Source organism: Macaca nemestrina, chromosome 1 (genome assembly GCF_043159975.1).
Source record: "Macaca nemestrina isolate mMacNem1 chromosome 1, mMacNem.hap1, whole genome shotgun sequence".
Lineage (NCBI taxonomy): Eukaryota > Metazoa > Chordata > Mammalia > Primates > Cercopithecidae > Macaca > Macaca nemestrina.
This window is the reverse complement of record NC_092125.1, coordinates 115075335-115097378: the sequence shown is the minus strand read 5'-3', so window position 1 is coordinate 115097378 and position 22044 is coordinate 115075335. Positions and strand designations below refer to the sequence as shown.

The 22044-nt window shown below is 36.4% G+C and overlaps 1 protein-coding gene across 10 annotated transcripts in view; it reads right to left on the bottom strand.

Annotated features, from left to right (window-relative positions):
- Window positions 1-22044, bottom strand: part of LOC105479093 (sperm associated antigen 17) — a 238413-nt gene that overhangs the window by 62200 nt on the left and 154169 nt on the right. For all 10 annotated transcript variants that reach the window (XR_011617612.1, XR_985679.2, XR_985680.2 and 7 more), the window contains 6 exons: window positions 21128-21241; window positions 18429-18604; window positions 15002-15119; window positions 11986-12164; window positions 10040-10196; window positions 2392-2609 (listed from right to left, as the gene is read on the bottom strand). Coding sequence is in view for 7 of the 10 variants with exons in the window: in XM_071087029.1 (XP_070943130.1) it covers window positions 2392-2609; window positions 10040-10196; window positions 11986-12164; window positions 15002-15119; window positions 18429-18604; window positions 21128-21241 (962 nt within the window). In the remaining 3 variants the exon portion in view is untranslated. The remainder of the gene's footprint in view (window positions 1-2391; window positions 2610-10039; window positions 10197-11985; window positions 12165-15001; window positions 15120-18428; window positions 18605-21127; window positions 21242-22044) is intronic.

The following is a 22044-nucleotide window of genomic DNA, read 5'->3' as shown; positions in this document are numbered from 1 at the left end:
GATGTTAGTAATTATTGATATCAGTTTTTAATCTAGTAGAGATAGTTACATATTATGATTTAGAATTATTCAAACATTTCATAATGCCACATAAACAGTGACATTTTCTGGTCACTATAGGATAGGATAATCATTCTTAGTGGTGGCAATAACACAGTTACAAGGATATTTCTGAATGCCTGATAGTGCCAGGTCTGGTACTAATCTTCTCAACAGGTAATGACTATTATCTCCAGTTTATGAATAAGAAACCAGATGAGAAACTTGCCAAAAGTTATCCATCTAGTAAGGACTATGGCTAGGGCTTGAAATACAGGTCTGCCTCACCCCAAGGGCAGTGCTCACTCCTTTAGAATGTAATACTTCATGTCAGGGGTTATGAAAATACACACCCATTTTCAATTTTGTTTCATATGATCATGCCAGTTTCTTGAGATCTGGGACACAGTGTTGGGGTCTACATTCTGGCTCTACCATTTGCTGTGCGATCTTGGGCAAATTATTTAACCTCTCCGTAGCTTAGTTGCCTCATCTATAAAATGGAAACAATAGTAGTTTGTTGTGAGAATTGATTGAGTTAGTATATGGAAAATGCAGAGAACAGGGCCTAGTACACAGTGAGTGCTCAGTAAATATCACCATTATTGCTCTTATTCTGTTGTGCATTTGGTGTTTAATTCATGCTTGAATCCAGGTTCTTGGATGTTGGTTCAGGCTTCCAAAATGGTGATGGAGATGAATGAGGGAAATTAAAAGTTAACTAAGAAATGTTAATCAAACTTGCATATTAAGCCAAATAATCTAACTCAGGGGCCAAATTAAAGTGAGTTATTTGAAGGAACTAAAACAAACAAGAAAAAAACCCAGGAAACAAACAAACAAACAAAAATCCTTACTGAGATCATATGTACCTTGAGTCTTACAAAAAAAGGCAACTAGCAAACAAAGTCAGAGACTATAAAATTATTTCAGAAGTAGGCTGAAGAGGAAAAGATATTTGGTTAGATAATGTAATCCATCTCAATAGCAGGCAGGCATTTTGCTTTTTACAGCAGCACCTGGTTTTAAACAAGGGTAGGAAGTTCGGACACCAGAGTTAAGGCACTTAGGAAACTGTTCATTGTGTTTAGATTCAGAGGGTGCTGCAAATCTCCATATAAGATGTTAGAGGAATAGCTAAGGAATGGAAAGAGCTCAGTGTTTGGTCACAAACAACTGGCTCTAATCTTGGCTTCAGCACTTTCTGAGTATGTACTCTTGACCACATTACTTAACTTGCTAAGGTTCAATTTCCTCATCTGTGTAATATACATTTGGTGTGAGGGCTGAATGAGATAACGTGTATAAAGGCCCCCAAAGAAATCTTGGTACATAGAGGGCCAGGCGTGGTGGCTCATGCTTGTCATTCCAGCACTTTAGGAGGCTGAGGTGGGCCGATCACCTGAAGTCAGGAGTTGGAGGCTAGCCTGGCCAACATGGCAAAACCCTGTCTCTACTAAAAATACAAAAATTAGCCAGGCGTGGTGGCAGGTGCCTGTAATCCCAGCTATGCGGGAGGCTGAGGCAGGACAATTGCTTGAACTGGGAGGTGGAGGTTGCAGTGAGCCAATATCACACCATTGCACTCCAGCCTGGGTGATAAGGGCAAAACTCCATCTCAAAAACAAACAAACAAACAAAAGTCCTGGTACACAGAAACTGCTATTGTTCATTCCAGGAGTTTGGCTTTTTATATCATAAACAGAACCATTATGTTCTGTACCACTAATTTTTCATGTATTCTTATCCTATAAATAAAGTTTTTGTAAAGCTTCTCTACAGTTTTGGATTCTTGAGTTATTTAATGTGTGTCTTATCTCTTTCAATATACCGTAAGTTTTTCAAAATCAAAGGATCATGAACAAACTTCTCTCATCAACTGCAAGTGGACACAAATAAGTAGTAATGAGACACTCACTTCCAGAAGCCTCTCACTTCCAGAAGATAAGATATTTACACACATACATTCAGCATAAGGAAACACCCGACAACATCATTAATCACATATATCTTAAAAGTGGCATAGAGAACTCACGAACTGCCACTCACCTCAAAAATTAGCACTTTGTTCTGACGTGGTTGTGCCCACAACACACAAAAATAGTCGCTAATGATACGCTCCATTTGGCAAATATACCACAAGATGTTTTGAGATTTTGGAAAATGAATCCATCCATCCATCCATCCATCCATCCATCCATCCATCCATCCATCCATCTGTCCATCCACCCACTCACCCACTACTTAACAGACATTTATTGAAAAAATATTATCAGCTAGGCACTCTTTTGGATGTTGTTTCAGAATTCTAAAGACTTAGAAAATTTTGCAATAAACAATAGTTTGTCATACCGTTCCATTGACAGGATCTGTGGCCTGAAAGGATAATAATGGGGCCAAGTCTGCTATTCTTTCTAATCCTTTGGTCCCAATCCGATTTCCTTCAGGTGTGGTTGTAAACCAAGTGCCTACGTGAACATCCACAGGAGTTACAGTTTGAACTGTCTCTGGAGGAGGGTCATGGATTTCACCCTTATGGGCAATTGATGACTGATTTTTGTGACTTTTTCCTGTGAAGTTCAAGTAAAATCAAACAACAACAATATAACTATAATATCAATTATATACATCATTCATTATGTTTTGAGACAGTGAAAACTACCTCAGATACTGTGGTATAGACAATTCTAAGTGGTATTCATCAATCATATTATTTCTCAATAGGGAAAAGTATGAGGTTATGAGTAGCTTAGTTTTGGCACTCAAACCGTGGCTAAATTTCCACCACGTTTCCCCAGACATACACATGCTTACACAACTCATTTCTAGGGCACAAAATATATTCTGGTCAACTTCTGTACTCTTTTGGGTCTTGTGTACTTCTCCCTGAGTCCCAGATTTTGGGTTTTGTATTCTGGTTTTTAAAGCCTACCTTTTCTCTCACTTATCTTCAGACTTTCAGCCTCTTTTTGACATATTGGACTATAACAGTTACTAAGTTTTTAACTCTTGATTCCCCTGATTTTGCTATTTTGTCAGTAATAACAGGAAACATCTTTCTTCAATCCTGGATCTGGGAAACCTCACCAGCCAGGCATATCCCTGGGGAGAGGAATTTGTGCAGTTTAATTAGTACATCAACAATTGTCTGATACATCCTCCTCTCCATCCTCTACCTCCCACTCATTGGGAACCGGAGGAGAGAACTGAAGACACCCTCATGGAACTCCTTGGCCAATATTTCAATGCTCTATCAGGGTAGACATACTCTATTTCCATGAATAATAAAGAGTAATCTGTAGATGAGACTTGACAGTGTTATCACATCTCAATGATGAGGTGAACTCAGGCCCAGAAACAAATTGCAAGTAATGATAGTAAAGGCATGTTAACTCTTGGAAGATTCTCTAGATTCAAACCATGAAATGTGCAGCAGAACATGCATCTCGACCTAACTAATAGGGACTCAACTAATGGGAAGAACCAAAGACAGATAAATCAGGTTGAGCCTTTTCATTGCCCTAAAATTTAATTTGGACATATTTATACTTCTGGAATATTGGTAGAGAGTGAAAATAGTATCGCTTTCAGAATAAAGAGAAGATCCTCTAGAAATAGTAGGAAATACTTTAGGAATTATCATTTTTTCTATATTCTCCATTTTTCTCCTATTTCTGTCCCCTCTCCTTCTGTTCTTATTACTTTTTCTAATAAAAAATGGTGAGCTATGGAAAGGGCATTCCAACATAAGGAACATAAGAAATACACTGGGGTAAAGAATAGCATAGTATACACAGACCAATGTGACCAGATGATACATTTCAAGCAGATTTTGGATGAGAGAAGGGACTGAAGAGGTAGGCACTGATTCAATTGAGTGGTCTTTAGCAGTATGTTAGAGACCTTGGAATTTTTCCTATAGGTAATATTTAATAACTAAAGTGTTATAAGAGAGAAAGTGAGATACTTGGAAGATTAGTTACATGCTTTTGGCAGAAAGATACAAAATCGATACTAATAAAAGCAGGAAGAACAGTTAGAAGGTTTTAAAGTATTACAAATTCAAGTTGGCAGAAGAGATAAATGAGTACAATTTTGATACAAATGTATATCGGGGAACAAATTTGGATATGAAAGGATGAGGATGGCAGTGAAAGGATAAGAGAAAGAATCACATGCAGATCCTGAAATCTTAATCAACTATTGTTTTCCATTAAGTATTGGGTCAAAAAAGCAAACTGACCAAGGATCAGGTCAAAGGTGAGGAAGAAAATAAGCAGGGTTGGAGTTTCATTTTTAGCAACATCACAGAGTAGATACCAATAATTCCACTGAAAAGAACCATAAGTGCTAGAAAACATCTTTTAATCAATCTTCTTGAAAGTGACTCTGAGCTGGCAACTATAAGTAAGATCAGCACAAGTCATGGACTACGTAAAAGTAGGAAGCCAAAGAGGTACAAGGGCTCTGAAGTTGGATTTTGTCCACTGAGTTTTTGTCAAACTGGGTGATTCTGAGTATTTGTTTTCTTAGCATTGTGGAACTCAGGCAGAAATGAATGCCAGAACCTGCACAATCTGGATGGAAGGCTTGATATGAGGCCCTCAAATGACTACACTCTCAGACTAAGTGTGAATTATTAACAGAAATCACTCATGTCTTTTCCCACCCCACTCCAGAACTGTCAGAAAGCTTGCCTGTGTTCACACTTGGTGCTGAGCAGAGAAGACAAGAAAGTACTTAAGAGGCTGTATAACTACAAGTAGATCCTTACATAGGTTTGAAGTGAAAATTCACACCACTTGAGTGGCACCCTCAGAAATTCCTTAAATTAATAATTTAAAGTGATCCAAGACTGTTGGTTCCCCTATCAACTGCTAAAGTCCTTTCTGAAACCAAAGTCCTTTACAAAGAAATGCACTATTGGCTATGCACAGTGGTTCACACCTACAATCTCAGCATTTTGGGAGGCCAAGACAGGAGCCCAAGAGTTTGAGACTAGTCTGGCCAACATAGTGACACTTCATTGCTACAAAAAAAAAAAAAAAAAAAAATAGCTGGGCATGGTGGTGCATACCTGCTGCATGGTGGTGCAAACCAACTTTTCAAGAGCAACATTGGAAGCAAGAGAATATAAAGGATATTGTCAATGTACTGAGAGAAAATATCTGTAAGCTAGAATTCTATACCTAGTGAAATGATATTTCAAGAATGAGGACAACATAAAGACATTTTTAGAAAATATTTGGTGTATAATAAATGGACTAAAACCTCTAAAGGCAAGTCCCAGCTACTCTAGAGGCTGAGATGGGAGGATTGCTTGAGCCCTGGAGGTTGAGGCTGCAGTGAGCTGTGATCATGCCACCGTACTCCAGCCTGGGTGACAGAGTGAGACCATGTCTCAAAAAAAAATGTACTTTTATACCAGCCCAAGAATTTAGAATTAAAGCAATAAGAAAAAATTATCATCTCATAATCAAAAAGTACCAAGACACAATGAAACAAGGCAATTCAAGTGAAAGCCAGAAGAAGCAACAGAAAATGGAATTAGATCTACAATACTTTAGATATTGAAATGATCTGGCACAGCACATAAAATGCATACTTTATGTGATTCCAGAAATAAAAAGGGGCCAAAAACATGACTAAAGAGAAGACTGATTATAAAACGAAACAAAGAGAATTGTTAGATGTTAAAAAATGTAATAACTGAAATTTAAAAAATTAACATGCAGGTTTAGCAGGAGACAAAACACAGCTTAAAAGAGAACTGAAAGACCTAAAGTAATTGCTTAGAATGAAGCTCAGAGAACCCAAGCAATAGAAGTAAAAAAAAAAAAAAAGTTCAAGGCCTCTTAAATATGTTTAATTGGAATTCCAGAAGAAGAGAAGAAAAAGGAAATGGATCAGAAACAATACTTGAAGAGATAATTATTGAGAAATCTCTAGAATCAATGAAAAATACAAATTTATAGATTCAAGAAGCTCAATGTAAACCCACTTTGATAAATAAAAAGAAATCCATACCTAGTCAAATTATATTGAAATTGCAATTAAAAATCACAGGGAATATTTTAAAGGTAGTTAGATTATCCTCAAAGCAACAACAACTTAAATGATAGCCAACTTTTCAACAGCAACATTGGAAGTAAGAGAGTATAAAGGATATTTTCAATGTACTGAGCAAAAATATCTACAAGCTAGAATTCTATATCAAGTGAAATTATCTTTCAAGAATGGAGGACAACATAAAGACATTTTTGGAAACTATTTGATATACAATAAATGGACTGAAACCCTAGAGACAAATATTTTCAAATTGAATTATTAAAATATTCACCTGTTTGCTGCTTACAAGAGACACATTTAAACAAAAACCACAGAAGGTGAAATGTAAATGTGGAAAAAGTTATACCGGTAAGGTATTAAATAGTGGCTGGTGTAGCTATAATAAAACAAGCAAAATAGACATTAGGGTAAAAAGAATCCTAGAATAAAGAGTCATTGCAGGCCAGGAGCAGTGGCTCCCAGCACTCTGGGGGGCCAAGGCAAGTGGATCACTTTAGGTCAGGAGTTGAAGACTAGCCTGGCCAACATAGTGAAACCCTGTCTCTACTAAAAATACAAAACAAAACAAAACAAAAATTAGCCAGCTGTGATGGCATGTGCCTGTAATACCACTTGGGAGGCTGAGGCACGAGAACTGCTTGAATGTGGGAGGTGGAGGTTGCAGTGAGCTGAGGTTGCGCCACTGGCACTCCAGCCTGGGCAACAGAGTGACACTGCGTCTCAAGAAAAAAAAAAAAACAAAAAAAAAGAAAGTCATTGCATAATGATGAAAGTTTAAATTAATGAAGATACAATACTTCTAAATGTATAAATATCTATCATATCCTTAAAATAAATAAAGAAAAATGACAGAACTATAAAAAAGACATTTATTTCACAAATAAAGAAATAATGATTAAATGATAAGGAACACAGCACCAAACAGACTATTCTATCTTTTCTTTAAACATCCTTTTGCTAAGTAAACTGATGTAGCACATTTAAAACACCTGTAAAAATATAGAATAGGGGTTGGCAAATTGTGGACTATGGACAAATAAGGCCTGCTGTCTGTTTTGTACAGTCTGTGAAGTAGTAATTCTTTTTACATTTCTAAATAACTAATAGAATCAAAAGAATAGTAATAATTTATAACATGAAAATTATATAAAATTCAAATTTAGTATATTTAGTGCACATAAAATTTTATTAGAACACAACAGACCCAGGCTTATCTAACAACGTATTGCCCATGGCTGTTTTTATGCTCCAATGGCAGAGTTGAGTAGTTGTGACAGTGACATAAGGCCCACAAAGTCTAAAATATTTACTCTATGGCCTTTCACAGCATTGTTTGCTGGACTCAGATATAGATGTGTACATTAAAACTAACACATTTCATCAAATAAACATAAAGAGAACATTGTACCAAATAACAAGATACATGCTCTTTTCAAGCACAGACATTTAAAAAAACTTGACCATTTAAACACATTTTTAAATTGTTCATCAAAAATCAGTTATAAGAACAGATAGAAACACCACATAGGCTTCAAATCCAGAAGTAAGTTTAAATAATTCAAGAGTCAAATAAAAAGCTATAGTGGAAATAAGTAGTTAAGATTGAAAAATAAGAAAAATACTACATATTTCTTGTGAGATGGGATACACTCCTGGAATGACAAGTAAAGACCAGGGAAAGCCTACCCCTCCCTAAGAACTATGAGAATGTTTTTAAAAAGAATCAAAATAAACTTTTTCAGAACTTTGAAAATTAACCAAAGAATTGTAACAATCTGAGGATTTGATAAAATATTATCTATAGTATTTCATTTAATTAATGCAATATCAATTAAATTAATATCAATTAAACTGTGATAAAAATGAGCTATCAAGCCACAAAAAGACAGGGAGGAATCTTAAATGCATATTACTAAGTGAAAGAACCTGGTCTAGAAAGCCTACCTAAGGTATGATTCTAATCATATGACATTCTGGAAAAGGCAAAACTATACAGACAATAAAAAGGGCAGTGGTTCCCAGGAGTTTGGTGGGGTAGGGTGTGTGTGGTTCAGGATGGGTGGAATAAGAAAGGTGAATAGGTGAAGAGGGAATTTTAGGGTGGCAAAATTATTCTGTATGATACATGAGATTTAGTATGTACAACACCAAGGGTGAACCCGAATGTAAACTATGGGCTTTAGTCAATAATAATGTAAGATTGGTTCATCAGTTGTAACAAATATACAACACTAAAGCAAGATGTTAATAACTGGGGAAACTGTGAGCAGAGTAAACAGGAACTCTGTGTACTTTCCACTCAATTTTTCTGTAAACCTAAAACTGCTCTAAAAATAGCCTATTAATTTAAAAAGTGATTGCATCGTCTTGGATGGAAGGGCTGTGAAGAAAATCTGGGGCACACTGTGCTAGAAGCAGAAGTTCTCCAGAACCAGGGTAGGCTCTTAGAAAAGCAGCTACACAAACTACTCTTATATCAAGTCCTCTGTATCCACCAAAGATGGAACCCTTGAGCCGAGAAGTTTGGAAAGCTACCTGGATACTTCTCTAACCAGCAACCTTCTGCTACTACTGAAGGAAAATCTGTTTTACTAAATATTGAGTAATTAAAAAGTAATCCAGTTGTTTCCATACAATATTTCTGGGTACTGTGGTGAGATGTGTGAAACTGATAAAAAAGGATTAAATCTAGGTTTCTAGATTTAAATCTAGATCATTAAAGGCATATTGAGAAATCGAGAAAAGTTTGTAAGGCAGGAGAGGCAGTGTAATTTAGGGGTTAGGGACCCAGACTCAAATCCCAGCTCTACCACTTGCTAGCTAAGAGACCTCGAGGAAATTACTTAACCTCTCTCCCTCAATTTTCTGGTTTGTAAATTGGGGATTATTAAAATATGTACCTCACAGAGGGTTAGCTGATTTAATATTTGAAACACCAGATTTTTTTCCTGTTACACAAATATGCACCTTCTATATAAAAATATATCTTACAAATTCATATGAAAATGAAGACCATCACAATGGTAAACCAAGAAAAGATGTGAATAGGAAATTCATAAAATGAAAAAAAATAACAAACAAACAGTAAACATCTTTAGATGTTTAACCTCACCAGTAATTAAAGAAATGCAAATCAACACAATAAGATGCATTGATTATCATGCTGAATAAGATTAAAAGAATGATAATATCTGGCATTGGTGAGGGTATGAGGAAGTAGACATTTTCCTGTGGTTGTGGTAGGGGTATAAATTGAAAACACTTCTCAGGACAGCAGTCTTGCAATTTAGATTATGGCAGACCCTGTTCATTGCTTATCCAAGTATTGTTCACCTTCTTTTTTCCCTACTAGTAGTGCTGTCTCCTGAGACAGAGGCAAAAAATGTCAGATACTTGTTTCTCTAACCTTGGTCCCCAGCCAGGTCTAATCAATGACATCAAGACAGGTCTGCTGGGGTGAGACGTGGAGTTCTGGAACTCCTTTTCCTTCCTGATGAACAGAGACATTTGAAGAAAGCTCTTGCATTTGCCCTCTTTTCTTGGAAGTTGCTGAATGAGGACCTCATGCCTAGAGTTGATATACCTTCTTGCAATTATGAGGAAAAGTTCAAGAGAATCACAGAGATGCCTACTCATAATCCTGACATCATCAATCTGCCCAATCAACCCTAAAACTGCAGCTTAGGCATTATACCTGATATGTAAGAATGTGTAACAACATATGAAACTGTTAATTATTTATTACTAAGAGAAAAGCAGTTCATGAAACAGTACGTAATTCTGTGATAGCAAGAATTCATTTATATGTATATATGTATAAGAATATATTCATAGAAAAGGTTACAATTATAATAATAATAATATTGAACACTTACTAAGCCCTTGAAGACTTTAGTAAATCCATTATAAACTGAGAGGCTTCAGTTTTTACCTTTCTTTGTGTTGGTAATCTCAGACGGTATCGTTTCTGATTTCTGCTGAGAAATAGAGTCCATCAAATCTCCACTGTGAGGGGTTGCTGGCATTTCAGGAGGACAAATAAGACCTGAATTGGGACTACTGCTCACAGCACCATCTGCAAAGAGAATCTGAAGAAAGAACAAAAGTTTCCAGCATTCTCAGAAGCAAGGGAGACGTTGTTTAACAATAAACACCGTGTGTCAAATGGAAATAGGTTCAACATGATCCACAGAAGAAACGCTGTTTGCAGACCTCCAGACCCAGCAACACAAAGCAGATTATAGAAAGGTAGATCTGGAGTTCAGAGACAGTAGCCTATTATTATTACCACCACAATAATATTATTTTATATTTTCTATTTACCTTTTATTTTATTTCTTTTCTTTTCTTTTTATTTCCATCTTTTCTTGGATTGATTTGAGTTTTATTTTTTCCATTCTTCACCTTTCCCCTTTGCGATTGGGAAATTATAAACTCTATTTCAATTTTTCTAATGACTGTTTTTAAAATTTTATCACATATTTAAATTTGTAGTTTCTATTAATATCTATCTAGTATGTACAGTGTCTCTAGGTACCATAGATTTGTCTACCTGATATCGGTACCTAGACACTCCCAACAAACGTGACAAGGACTAAGGTCAGTGTTGCTGATGAGAAGTCAAATGTCTATCTGGTTTTTATTCTTGTGTAGGTAACTTGTTTCCTTCAGGAAACTTTTGGGATTGTCTATCCGTGCAGTCCTAAAATTGCATGACGGCATATTTAGATAATCCTTTAAAGACAATTAATATCAGTTCTGATTGTCATTCGGTTGCCCTGTTTAATCTGAAGTATTCTTTTTAAGCTCTGTGAAAATTTCTTATGTCATGTCTTTGATTCTTTTCTCCCTTCATTCTTACTATTTTCTTCTTCTGGAAATTATATTATATGGACCCTTTTTCCACATCTCTCAGCTTTTCTCTCCCTCATAATCTACCCCCTCCCGTTTTTGATCATTCACAATTATTTCTAATTTCTAAGAACTCTTGATATTTTTCCTTAGCTACTTTAAAAAAAGTTGTTATGTTGTGAACTGTTAACCTCTCAAGTCTGCCTATATTACTTTTACCCACTTTTAAATTTTTAAAGTATTTAATTTCAGGTGCTATTTCTTTCAGTTACTGAATTATGTACTTGACTTTTATGGGATTGCTTTCTTTCCAAGATTTATGATTCTTGAGTGCATGGTCATCTTTCTCATTGAGAATCCCTTTTACTTCTTGGTGGTACAGTGTCTGCTCACAGGAGCTCCTGTTTTGTGATCACTGGGGAAGGAAAGAGCAGGGATATGGCCTCTGATTGTTAAGGTTTCTCGTTCCCATCCTCCAGGTGACAGTGAGTTACCTGGGGAACTACCCTCATTTTCTGAGCCCAGAGCTCCATGTGCAAATATTTGTGTTAGAACTCCCATTTTGACTTTTAGTTTTGCTGCATGTTCTCCTCTTGTGGATGTTTTAACTTTGTGTGTGCATATTTCTCCATCAGTTTGATAGCATCTGATCTGCATTTTAAAAGAAATTCTCCAAATCTTCTGATCTATTATTGATGACATGCTTTGTTGTTCTCCAGTACCACTATGAATTCATTATTTAAATGTTAAAAACTAGTTTAAGATACCTTGAGAGGGAGAAAAGGAAAAAACTGTGTTCAGTTTGCAATCTTAGATCATGCAGAGAAATGACAAGTTTATTCATATCTTGCTCTGCATAGTGATTTTTTAAATTCTAAACTACATTATTTATCATTTGTCATTTTAAGGTGTCATTCCTTTTTCAAGTGAGTTGTTCCTTTTCCCTGCTATAGAACTGTTCCTTACCCATAACCTGTCTTTTACTTTGGAACAGGGAAGAATAACTTCTCTAACACATTCTTTTACCTGTGTGGATCCATCCAACATATATTTGACAACAGTGCCTTGACTGGTGATAACCCTTGAAGCCTCCTGCTCTGCGGGTGGCATCACCGTTTTATAGAACTCATAGTGCTTCACCCTCTGGGGGTAGCTCTGACGGACCATGATGTCCCAGGTGGGTTCCTCATCTATAACACATTGACCTAAAAAAAGAATAAAGCTTTCTTGTGAACTGGGCAATGCTGCAGGGCTAGATTTTATCTTCTTGCTTAATTATTTTCTTTCTCTTTTCTTTTCTTTGTTTTAAAAATAGAGACAAGGTCTCGATTTGTCATCCAGGCTGGAGTGCAGTGGTGCAAATACAGCTCACTGCAGCCTCAAACTCCTGGATTCAAGCCTTCTGAGCAGCTGGGACTACAGGCTTGGACCATAGCACCCTGTTAAGTTTTTCTATTTTTTGTAGACACAGGGTCTCATTATGTTGGCTAGGCTGGTCTCAAACTCCTGGCCTCAAGCGATCCTCCCACCTCAGCCTTCCAAAGTGCTGTGATTACCAGTGTGAGACACCATGCCTGGTGCTTATTTTCTTTTGTCTGCGTGTGGGTAATAGGGCAGTTTCCATATTATGACAGATGGCCTAGAATAGTGGTTCTTTGCTGACCTTGTTACATTTAAAGGTAGTAAATTAGGTCATCTACAACACCTGGTAGGTACCTTCTCCATGTGTAAGCCACTCTCTCTAATAAAATCTAGGACAAATTCGGGCAAAATTATGAACGAAGCAGAGTTTTGCTGAATTAGGTGTTTCCTCTTCCTGCCCACTGGTGCTTATCTCTCACCTTTGACTAAACTTTCCACCCTGGATACACACGCTTCCCTGGTGGTGCCTGGTTGCCCATAGCCCCAGGGGAAGTCACCCCCTCAGGCTTGCCTTTCCTAAGTCATCTGTCATCTTTCAAAGTTAACGTTAACATAATCCCCTCATCTCTAACCAAATCCAGATTTATCTTAGCATTCTGCTGTTAGCTGGCAATCAAGGTTTCGGAAAAGCACTTAATAAGTTCCTTCAAAAGCAAGCACTATTATGGAGAAATTCTGGCATACTGTACCTAGTCAGGCTTTGCTAACTGAATAAATTCCTCTTAGTTTATAATATGGTTTATTGGGACCAAAAAGCCTTAACACAAAGGAATTAACACATAATGATAGCATTTTAAGAACTATGTATCAGCCTGATGGGAAAATCATGGCACCCCTTAAATCACGGAAGTACTAATAATAATGATAAACCAATAAACATTTATTGGGCTATTTCTTCTATATGTTAAATGCTTTATACATGTATCTTTTATTGAGTCTGCCTTCACAATCCTTTAAAATAGGCACTTTAATTTTCCAGAGTTTTCAGATGAAGAAATAGAGGCTTGGAGAGGTTATTAACTTAGAAAGCTATAACTTTGGAAGACACTTAGTAACCATCCAGCACTAAGGACACACAACCAGTAAGTAAGAGAAGTGAAATTTGAATCATTTTCTTATACTATAAAAGCAACCACCACTAACAGCCAAAACCAAAAAGTCACTCAGGAAAGGATTCAAGTCTAGGCTCTTTCCTCTTATCCCATGATAACTGTCTTTCCCTAATGTCCAAGGCTGACCCTGATGAAGATATTGCTACTTTGGTATTTATGTTGTTATGTTCAGACTTGAATTAGGATTTTCATAGTATATGGATGATTTTAAACAGATGAGTTATTATTAACTACATTGTCTACCCTAACATAAGGAGGAAAATATTAGGCTGGATAATGAAACTACTAGAAAAGACAGTTGAAAGGGGTATTAAGCTGGGGTTTGATAACAGGATCAAACAAGCAAACAAATATATCCTTGAATTTGAAAGCAACATCTCTTTGAGTACACTCATAGCTCTTCGACTGGAAGACACTCAGTGACCATTCAACACAGTGGGAAAACCTGGACCACTAGGGATTCTTGGGAATGGAGCAGGGTCCATGGGCTATTTTTAATAATTCAGAATGCCTAAGGAGAAGCAAAATTTAACTTCAACACTTAGTTTCTGTTTTTTTGGGGTGGGGAGGAGGCTGGCAAGTAAATAAAATATTAAATTATTTTTAAATAAGCATAGCCTTTTTATTTGATAGATACACTTTTCAAATGTGATATACATAAGGGAATTATATGAAAAAGGATATTAAGTTGTGAAACTGTAAAGAATTGCTAATGTAATGTAGTATTATTCAGATGAGAAAACATGGCCCTGAGACCCTAAGTAACTTAAAAGGGCCACATCATTCACTGGCGTCAGGGTCAGCTTTAGAACTCAAGTCCCTGTTCAGTGCCTGCTTTGTTGCATCTCCTACTTCTACTGCAACAGTGAGTTTCTATTTAAATGATATTCAGATTCAGTTACAAATGCAGATGCCTCATCAGGTTAATTAAAGAAATCTTACTTGTACTTATTTACGTAGCTGAAGAAGTTAGGAGTCATGTACAGAACCAACAGAGATAATACACTATAAAATTATATATGGACACATGAAAAAGAAGACTTGGTTTTCTTAACCTATTTAATCTGCATCTATCTCTACGTATTTTGTGTCCAGTGTCATTTGTTTTGGTCAGACCAGTAACATGCTGCACCCATGAACCTCTGTAGAGTGAAGGACGTAGGAATATACACAAGTTTTTAAGAGCACTGGCTTTGTCCTCACTGGGCTGAGAATGGCATTTCAGCTCTGCCACTTGGGAGTTGAGTGACCTTAGGCAAGTACCTGAGCCTCCTGAAGCCTCAATTTCCTTATTTTGTAAAATGGAGTAGTTAGTATCTAGCTCATAATATTTGTATTTTTGACATGTATACTAAGTACTTAGTGCCTGGCCATAGTAAATGCTAAAAATGTGAAAAAGGTCTATTGTTCATTATCAACAAGACGTATGTTTAACTGGTAAGAAAATACACAATTTCCTGTTTTCTACATGCCATTTTGCTCCCCACCCTACCCCATATAGCACTCACCTGTAGATTCTTGCCCAATGAAAGTCAACAGGAGCCCACTGGGGCAAGACACATTTAGGCTTTGGAAGATAGGAACATCGAAATTCTCTTGTAAAACAGGTTCTGGTTCTACTTCTTCCTGTAAATAATTCAGCATGTGAATAACTGGTTGTCATTTTCTAAATGAGTTATTATTTATTTTGACTAAGCAAGGATGTGCTGAGTGCTCAGGACCTGACTTGCACAGAGCTAGGTGGACCCTGCAAGGACACATGAGTCTCCGGTTTTGCAATTTATATTCTACTTGCAGACTGGCACACAGACAGGTGGGACAAATGGCAGTAACAATAGTCGGCACATCTTTTCACAGAAAATAGAGATATAGTGAAAGTTAATAAGAACAATTGGGAAAGGATTTGTGAAATAATTGGGGCTTGAAGTAGGCCTTGAAAGATGCCTCTGTTTGGATATGTAGGCATAAGAGCAGTGCTGGCATGTGAATGTTGGTGGCCCCCACCCAAACTCATATGTTGGATCCTAACACCTAATGTGACAGTATTAAAAGGTGGGGCCATTTAGAAAGTGATTAACTCATGAGGGCTCCACCCTCATGAATGGGATTAGTGCTTTTAAAGAAGAGATTGATGGGAACACCTTTGCCTATTTCTCTTCTGCCATGTGATGACACACTGAAGGCACCATCTGTATGAGGAATAGCTGGGCATGGTAGTTTGTGGCTGCAATTTCAGCTACTCGAAAGACTGAGTTGGGAAGATCACCTGAGGCAAGGAGTTAGAGAACAGCCAGGGTAACATAGTGAGACCCAGTCTCCTTAAAAATTAAAAGAATTGGCCAGGCATGATGGTGCATGCCTGTGGTCCCAGCTACTTAAGATGCTGAGGTGGGATGACTGCTTGAGCCCAGGAGTTTGAGCCCACACTACCATACTCCAGTGTGAGTGACAGTACAAGAACCCCATCTAAAATAAAATAAAATAAAATAAAATAAAATAAAATAAAATAAAATAAAATAAAATAAAATAAGAGAAACAGGCCCTCACCAGACATCAAATCTGCTAATATCTTGATATTGGACTTCACAGCCTCTTTAACTCTGAGCAATAAATTTTGATTGTTTATAAATCATCCAGTCTATTTTTTTACAGCAGCCCAAAGTAATACAGAAAAAGTGTTTGAGAGACCAACATCTCCATCACTTTTTTTGGTATGTTCTTACAATTTGGATGCTAGAGATATTATGCTATTAAGGTATCTGTCCTTTGTTTTCTATTATGAGCACATATTGCTTTTGTAGCAAATGAAAGTAATAAAATAAAAATAAAAGACAATTATAAAGTTATTTATAAATTAATGAGGGTTTGGGTGTGTTTACTTTAAAATCCTAATTAATTTTATGTCAGTTATGCCTAAATCCCTTGTTTGGTTATATGTACTAAAGAATGAAATTTACTTATTAACTTTCAAACAATCCCTAATGATAATCATTTCAATTTTTCTAACTGGTTCTCTTTTGTTAACCACTAAAATCACTCCACTGGTACCCAATTGGTGGATATTTGTTTTTTTCTAACTAGTCTTCTATTGTTGAACATTTAAGTTATTCTGCCTTTTCTTTGTCACTAACAGAGGAAAAATATATAAATAATTAGCTAAAAATAAATTAAAAATGCAAAGCAAAAATAAGAGAAAAATGCTTATGAAATTCTGTGAAATGAACAAAACTGCTCAAAGATGCAAACCTGCCATGGCAAATCTATCATCACACATAAAACCAGTTATCATCCTTCACCCTTCCATTATCATTTATTTAAAAAACATTGAGTGAACACATTAGTTTGCTAGCAAGATGCCTTTGGCCAAATTAATTTTAAAAGAATTACCTGGAGTTATTCTGTTTTAACACTTGAACATTTTTACTTAACAAGAGTCAAGTGGCCTGGCATGAGAAATTTTATCTAGTATAACTATGTAAATATGGTGCAGAGGCATTGTCGTATTTAAAACTCATAACTTTTAAAAGGCCAGAGTCTGAAACCCAGGTTCTTGGACTTTTAAACATATTTTCATCTTCCCGTAGTTGATTATTTTTTCACTGTATTTTTTAAGTAGTAAGTACCAATAGTCAAGACTTAACCAGTAGTTTTCTTGTTACCTGTGTTTTAAAACCCTCTTAAAAAAAATTTTTTTTAAATTTTACTTTAAGTTCTGGGATACATGCGCAGAATGTACAGGTTTGTTACATAGGTATACATGTACCATGGTGGTTTGCTGCACCTATCAATCCGACATCTAGGTTTTAAGCCCCACATGCATTAACTATTTGTCCTAATGCTCTCCCTCCCCTTACCCCTGACCCCTGACAGGCCCTGGTGTGTGATGTTCCCCTTCCTGCGTCCATGTGTTCTCACTGTACAACTCTCATTTATGAGGGAGAAGATGCGATGGTTTTCTGTTCCTGTGTTAGTTTCCTGAGAATGATGGCTTCCAGCTTCATCCATGTCCCTGCAGAGGACATGAACTCATTCTTTTTTATGGCTGCATAGTATTCCATGGTGTATGTGTGCCACATTTTCTTTACTCAGTCTATCATTGATGGGCATCTGGGTTGGTACCAAGTCTTTGCTATTGTAAAAAGTGCTGCAATAAACATACAAGTGTGTGTCTTTATAGTAGAATGATTTATAATCCTTTGGGTATATACTCAGTAATGGGATTGCTGAGTCAAACAGTATTTCTGGTTCTAGATTCTTGAGGAATTGCAACACTGTTTTCCACAATGGTTGAACTAATTTACACTTCCACCAACAGTGTAAAAGCAGAACCATCTTTTGATCTTTGTTCTGTTAGGAAAACGTTTAGAGTCAAAGTGTGTGTGTGTGTGTGTGTGTGTGTGCGCGCGCGCGTGTGTGTGTACTATGATGAAGGGCTAGGGGTAATAGGTGGACTTCTCTTTAATCAGAGGTGGGCTGTTAGTCTTGTTAGATTCTTAGCACATCAATATCTAAGACCAACTTGACCAAATGAAACTGTTTCCATTGTTTGGTTGAATATATTTTTCTTCCAATTGTTATTCATCTCACTGGAGCTAAACAAAGTATTAAAAACACGGGATGGCAGCAAATTGACCAATCAAAAGCAAAGAAAATCCAAGAAATAGAGTGGAAAAAAGGTTGAACTAAGTTTTTCCAAACTTAGAATGAATGACCTGAGACAACTTATGTATGACAATATGTCTCCTGGAGTGGTAACCCAACTTTTGTGTACAAATCCTTCTTGTCTATTCAAAGTTGAGACTACAAGGGACGTTAATGTATCTGCACAATAAAATGTATGCACTGTAATAACACTACTGACGTAATTCATGGTTTTAAAAAAGTTAACACTGAAGCAGAAACAGAGTTTGGGAATCTACAGCAAGGTTCATTTACCTTTTTCTCTTCTTCTTTTGGGTGCTCTTCTTCTTTAAGAGATTCTTTGGGTTTTTCTTTGCCTTTTATTTTCCCTTTAGTTTTGCTTTGAGGAACGGTCACTATAACAGGAACCACTGTTGGAGTGAGTGCTGAAGGGATATTCAATATTGTTTCTAAATTAGGATCCTTATCTTCTAAAAACAGAAAAAGTAAAAATGAAGTTGATTCAACATTCAAATTTGATATCCTTGTGAAATAATATTTACAACTCAAAAATTCATACAAGTTGACAACAATTTTTACCTTGCTAAGTGGTGGTGCACATGACAACAGAAAGTATTCTGAGTAGTGGCACAGCATAAGAAAATGGGCAGATGTAAGAGACAGCATAGTTTATTCAAGGAACTGAAAGTCATAGAAATAATAGGGTAGGAAGGTATACTTCTCTATGGGAAAATGGATCAGGTCGGTTGTCATTCAGGGTTTGGGTAAACAATCATGTAAAACTCAAGTTGGGGCCTGATTAAGATTCTTAATTTTAGGTGTATTCAGTAGGCGCCCTGAAAGGCAGTAAGAAGCAAGAATGATCTATTCCTCTTAGCAAGAGGAAGTAGTGTCCAAAGATTTGATTGGGTTTTTTTATATTTTTGCCTATTTCATAGCTGTATTGTCTACTTTTTATTTGTCCAAAAGGTTACTAAATTATGTTTAGCTGTGTATACCCAATTAAAGGGGGATAATTGGAATGGAAATCTGTTTAGCCATTAGCAGATAAAGTTCTTAAATATGAGTTATATATGAACCCTTAGAAAACGTGTGTGTGTATATATACATATATATATGTATGTATGTGTTTTTTTTCAAAGACTTATACCTTCAACTTTTTTTTTTTTTTTTGGAGACGGAGTCTCGCTCTGTTGCCCAGGCTGGAGTGCAGTGGCGCGATCTTGGCTCACTGCAAGCTCCGCCTCCCGGGTTTACGCCATTCTCCTGCCTCAGCCTCCCGAGTAGCTGGGACTACAGGCGCCTGCCACCTCGCCCGGCTATTTTTTTTGTATTTTTTAGTAGAGATGGGGTTTCACCGTGTTAGCTAGGATGGTCTTGATCTCCTGACATACTTTCAACTTTTTAAAAAAACATATAGGATGTAAAATATTACTTATCTACATAATAAACATTTTCAAATGCCATATTTATATCTTGAAATTAGGAACATCTGTTTAAAATTTATTACATATTAATTTAAGGACTAAATCAGGATTAAGAAAATCACTCAGGAATAGGAGCAACAGAATTGATAGCAGGTATAAATATCTTAATCTAAAATAATGATAACCTATATTAAGAAGAGGTAAGAATTTTTAGTGACTGTGTAGTGATAATGGATTTTAATACAAAATTTGTTAGGCATCAAATGACTTCTCCAGTTGCTGATTTAACAACAAATCAAAGACAAAGACAAAATTAAAACACAAAATCTCCAATAAAGCCAAAATACTAAGAAATCTAATGGACTCTCAAACTCAGTAGAGTACTAGGATATCTGGCACAAGGTAAGAAATAAAATTATAATTATCCATGAAAAATTTATCACTGCAAAAAAGAAACTATATAGAAAGACAGGTAATTGGATCACCATGATTGACACTAACATATAGCTTTAAGTTCAGGCAGCATTGAGTTTACCTTTGATTTTATAATACTTTAAAAAAATATGTTGTGGTTAGATCCCTCTAAAATGCATGGGAAGCCACAAATTTCCTAATTGGTTCTTGGTAAAGTGACATCCTATTTTGTGGTTTGTAAAGAAATAGTTCCAGTTGGATAATTTGTTTACTGAAAATGGGGTAGAAGGCTGGGTGCAGTGGTTCACGTTTGTAATCCCAGCACTTTGGGAGGCCAAGGTGGGAGCATCACTTGAGCACAGGAGTTTAAGACCAGCTTGGGAAACATAGTAAGACTTCATCTATACCAAAAATAATTAGCCAGGTGTGGTGGTGTGCGCTATAGTCCCAATTACTCAGGAGTCTGAGGTGGGAGGAGTGCTTGAGCTCAGGAGTTTGAGGCTGCTGTGAGGCATGATTGTGCCACTGCACTCCAGCCAAGTGACAGAGCAAGATCCTGTCTGAAAGAAAGAAAGAAAGAAAGAAAGAAAGAGGTACAGAAAGCTTTCTGTACACTTAGTAGCTCCTTTAAGGCTAATGACCTGAAGCACACTGAACAGTTTTATAATTACAGGATTCACAAAGAAAACCAAGAGGATTCCTTGGCAATTTATGCTTTCTTTTACACCCAACTAAAAGGCTCATTTTTATGGAGTAGTTGACAAGGATAACTGGTATATATGTGTGTGCATATACATGTATACATACATGTATATATATCACACACATGTAATCTTATATGTATAAGTGATTATATAAAGGATTATATAAAATGTCAAAGCATTTCAAAGCATTTTTATTTTGTATGCATCTATGTATGAAAGATTTTATATATATATATACTTGTATACACACATATGTATGCACACATATATAGACACACACACACACACACACACACACACACCCCTCTTCTATTCCTATTATGCAGGAAAAACTATGAGGAACATTAAATCATAACATGTTATTGACAAGTGAGCAGACTGAGAATGGGCAGTTGCAGGGGCCCTTGGCAGTGGGGCGCACTTATCCTTTCTGTTGTGTTCATTTCACCTGGTGCCATTCCATTTGATCCATAGTAACTTATTGAGAGGCAGATTCCATTTTCTAAGGTGGCAGAAAAAGATCCAAACTTGCTGAAAGCTTTATTCTTTGCGTCTGATACTTCTAAAAGACAAAATCAAATCAAAAACGTTTTCATTTAATTCAAAATAAATATAACGAAGATTGTGGTCTACCACAATCAACTTAAAAACAATTGGTTTAGCTTGACCATGCACTCAGGGTTGTTAGAGGTAGGGTGGAATTACAAAGATAAGAACATGAAACTCTTGTTTTAAGGACTTTAGGTTACAACGAAGTGAGGAAATCAATGGGTTGATGGCATAGCCATAAGCAGATTATTCATCTGGCAGATCGTCCACATGGCTTTTAAAATTAAAACCATCAGTTCAGTTACAGTTTCCCCACATTTTAAAACATTTTCTTAAATTCCCACATTTAAACTTGTTTACATTTTAAAACATTTAAAAATTGTTTCAGTCAAACATAATTTTAAAACAAAATTGTTCCGGCACATATTTTTTCTTTTCTCAGTTTTTAGGTTTAGGGGGTACATGTGCAGGTTTGTTACATGGGTAAATTGCATGTCACTGGGGTTTGGTGTACAAACAATTTCATCACCCAGTTAGTGAGCATAGTGCCTGATAGGTAGTTTTTCAATCCTTACCCTCCTCCCAACCTCCCCTCTTAAATAGGTCCCACTGTCTATCATTCCCATCTTTATGCCCATGTGTACTCAGTGTTTAGATTCCACTTATTAGTGAGAAAATGCAGCATTTGGTTTTCTGTTCTTGCGTTAAATTGCTTAGGATAATGGTCTCCACTGCATCCATGTGCTGCAAAGGATATGTTTTAGTTTTTCGTGGCTACATAATACTCCATAGTATGTATGTACCACATTTTCTTTA